Source organism: Nanorana parkeri, unplaced genomic scaffold (genome assembly GCF_000935625.1).
Source record: "Nanorana parkeri isolate BGI_ZX_2015 unplaced genomic scaffold, ASM93562v1 scaffold3789, whole genome shotgun sequence".
In the NCBI taxonomy this organism is placed as follows: Eukaryota; Metazoa; Chordata; class Amphibia; order Anura; family Dicroglossidae; genus Nanorana; species Nanorana parkeri.
In genome coordinates, this window is record NW_017310057.1 from 21437 (window position 1) to 23776 (window position 2340).

General features: G+C 56.4%; 1 protein-coding gene across 1 annotated transcript in view; it reads right to left on the minus strand.

The window, feature by feature from the left end:
• FANCD2 (Fanconi anemia complementation group D2) overlaps positions 1-2340 on the minus strand; it is an 11426-nt gene that overhangs the window by 1928 nt on the left and 7158 nt on the right. The window contains exons 9-10 of the mRNA XM_018575326.1: positions 1625-1771; positions 89-183 (exon numbers count right to left, since the gene is read on the minus strand). Coding sequence (XP_018430828.1) covers positions 89-183; positions 1625-1771 — 242 coding nt within the window. The remainder of the gene's footprint in view (positions 1-88; positions 184-1624; positions 1772-2340) is intronic.

The following is a 2340-nucleotide window of genomic DNA, read 5'->3' on the forward strand; positions in this document are numbered from 1 at the left end:
CTAACAAGCATGGAGTTTGTACGTCCTTTCCCCCAGAAGACATAGACATGAAGTGTGCAGCCCTCCCCTCCCATTGCCAGACACACACTGCACCTCTCCAGCCTCGGGTTCCTCAGCAGGAAGCTGCGATTCCTCTTCCTCCGTCTCACTTTCCTGTGCGGTTTGTGACAAAATCTCTTCACCCTAAATAAAGAGAAATCCCATTGGTAGGGTCGGGGTAGGATTAGGGTAGTGGGTAGGGTAGTGGGTGGGGTCGGGGTAGGATTAGGGTAGTGGGTGGGGTCGGGGTAGTGAGTGACATTACAGTACCTGCAGGTCTCGGTTCTTCAGGTTCCCCAGCCAGGGTCAGGGTAGTATTAGGGTAGTGGGTAGGGTCAGGGTAGTGGTTGGGGTAGGATTAGGGTAGTGGGTAGGGTAGTGGGTGGGGTAGGGGTAGGATTAGGGTAGTGGGTAGGGTTGGGGTAGTGAGTAACAATACAGTACCTGCAGGTCTCGGTTCCCCAGCCAGGGTTGGGGTAGTGAGTTGGGGTAGTGGGTAGGATTAGGGTAGTGGGTAACATTACAGTATCTGCAGGTCTCGGTTCTTCAGCCAGGGTCAGGGTAGTATTAGGGTAGTGGGTAGGGTCAGGGTAGTGGGTGGGGTAGGGGTAGTGGGTGGTAGTAGTGGGTGGGGTCAGGGTAGTGGGTGGGGTCGGGGTAGTGGGTAACATTACAGTACCTGCAGGTCTCGGTTTCTTCAGCCAGGGTCAGGGTAGTATTAGGGTAGTGGGTAGGGTCAGGGTAGTGGGTGGGGTAGGGGTAGTGGGTGGTAGTAGTGGGTGGGGTCAGGGTAGTGGGTGGGGTCGGGGTAGTGGGTAACATTACAGTACCTGCAGGTCTCGGTTTCTTCAGCCAGGGTCAGGGTAGTATTAGGGTAGTGGGTAGGGTCAGGGTAGTGGGTGGGGTAGGGGTAGTGGGTGGTAGTAGTGGGTGGGGTCAGGGTAGTGGGTGGGGTCGGGGTAGTGGGTAACATTACAGTACCTGCAGGTCTCGGTTTCTTCAGCCAGGGTCAGGGTAGTATTAGGGTAGTGGGTAGGGTCAGGGTAGTGGGTGGGGTAGGGGTAGTGGGTGGTAGTAGTGGGTGGGGTCAGGGTAGTGGGTGGGGTCGGGGTAGTGGGTAACATTACAGTACCTGCAGGTCTCGGTTTCTTCAGCCAGGGTCAGGGTAGTATTAGGGTAGTGGGTAGGGTCAGGGTAGTGGGTGGGGTAGGGGTAGTGGGTGGTAGTAGTGGGTGGGGTCAGGGTAGTGGGTGGGGTCGGGGTAGTGGGTAACATTACAGTACCTGCAGGTCTCGGTTTCTTCAGCCAGGGTCAGGGTAGTATTAGGGTAGTGGGTAGGGTCAGGGTAGTGGGTGGGGTAGGGGTAGTGGGTGGTAGTAGTGGGTGGGGTCAGGGTAGTGGGTGGGGTCGGGGTAGTGGGTAACATTACAGTACCTGCAGGTCTCGGTTTCTTCAGCCAGGGTCAGGGTAGTATTAGGGTAGTGGGTAGGGTCAGGGTAGTGGGTGGGGTAGGGGTAGTGGGTGGTAGTAGTGGGTGGGGTCAGGGTAGTGGGTGGGGTCGGGGTAGTGGGTAACATTACAGTACCTGCAGGTCTCGGTTCTTCAGGTTCCCCAGCCAGAACGCCTCCTGACAATGGTTGAGGGTCAGCATGGCCTTCACTCGGTACACAAACATCTCCAGGGTCTTCTTCAGGAGGGGGACGTGGGTGGTCAGTCCGGCATCGCGGTGGATCTGAGAAAAGATCAAATTGGATTTCTGTAATTGCCGTAAAACCTTTTTGGAGTCCATAGAGGGGCCCCGGAATTCAGATACTGTCGGGTTATACCGCCATCTACGGGAGGAATGGGCAATGGCAAACCAAACCATCGTGGGCCAGCTCAGGATGACCTCTTCTACTCCAAGCTTGTCCCAGGAACATGGACACCTGGGGGTGCGGCCTGCGCCCCTCAACGGACTCCGAGGATTGTAGGCCGAGTACAGAATCCCGCTTTTGTTTCTTGTCCATTGAGGGGCGCAGGAATTCAGATCCCGCCCGGATGTCCCAGCCAGGGAAGCAGAGCAGCAACCTCCCATAGACCCAACAAAACAGACGGGGGGGCCAATGTCTGAATCTGAGACCTGAAGGGGGAGGGGACAATGACCAGAGTACGGAGCGGGAGACTCAACTTGATGTTCAAGGCCTAGAAAGTCAGACCAATGCCGGAGGAAAGACCCCAAAAACCAGAACCTAAAGAATTCCCCCCAGAGGAGGAAGGACCCACATCCTGAGGAGGTCACCAAGGATTGGGATGAGGGCCCCA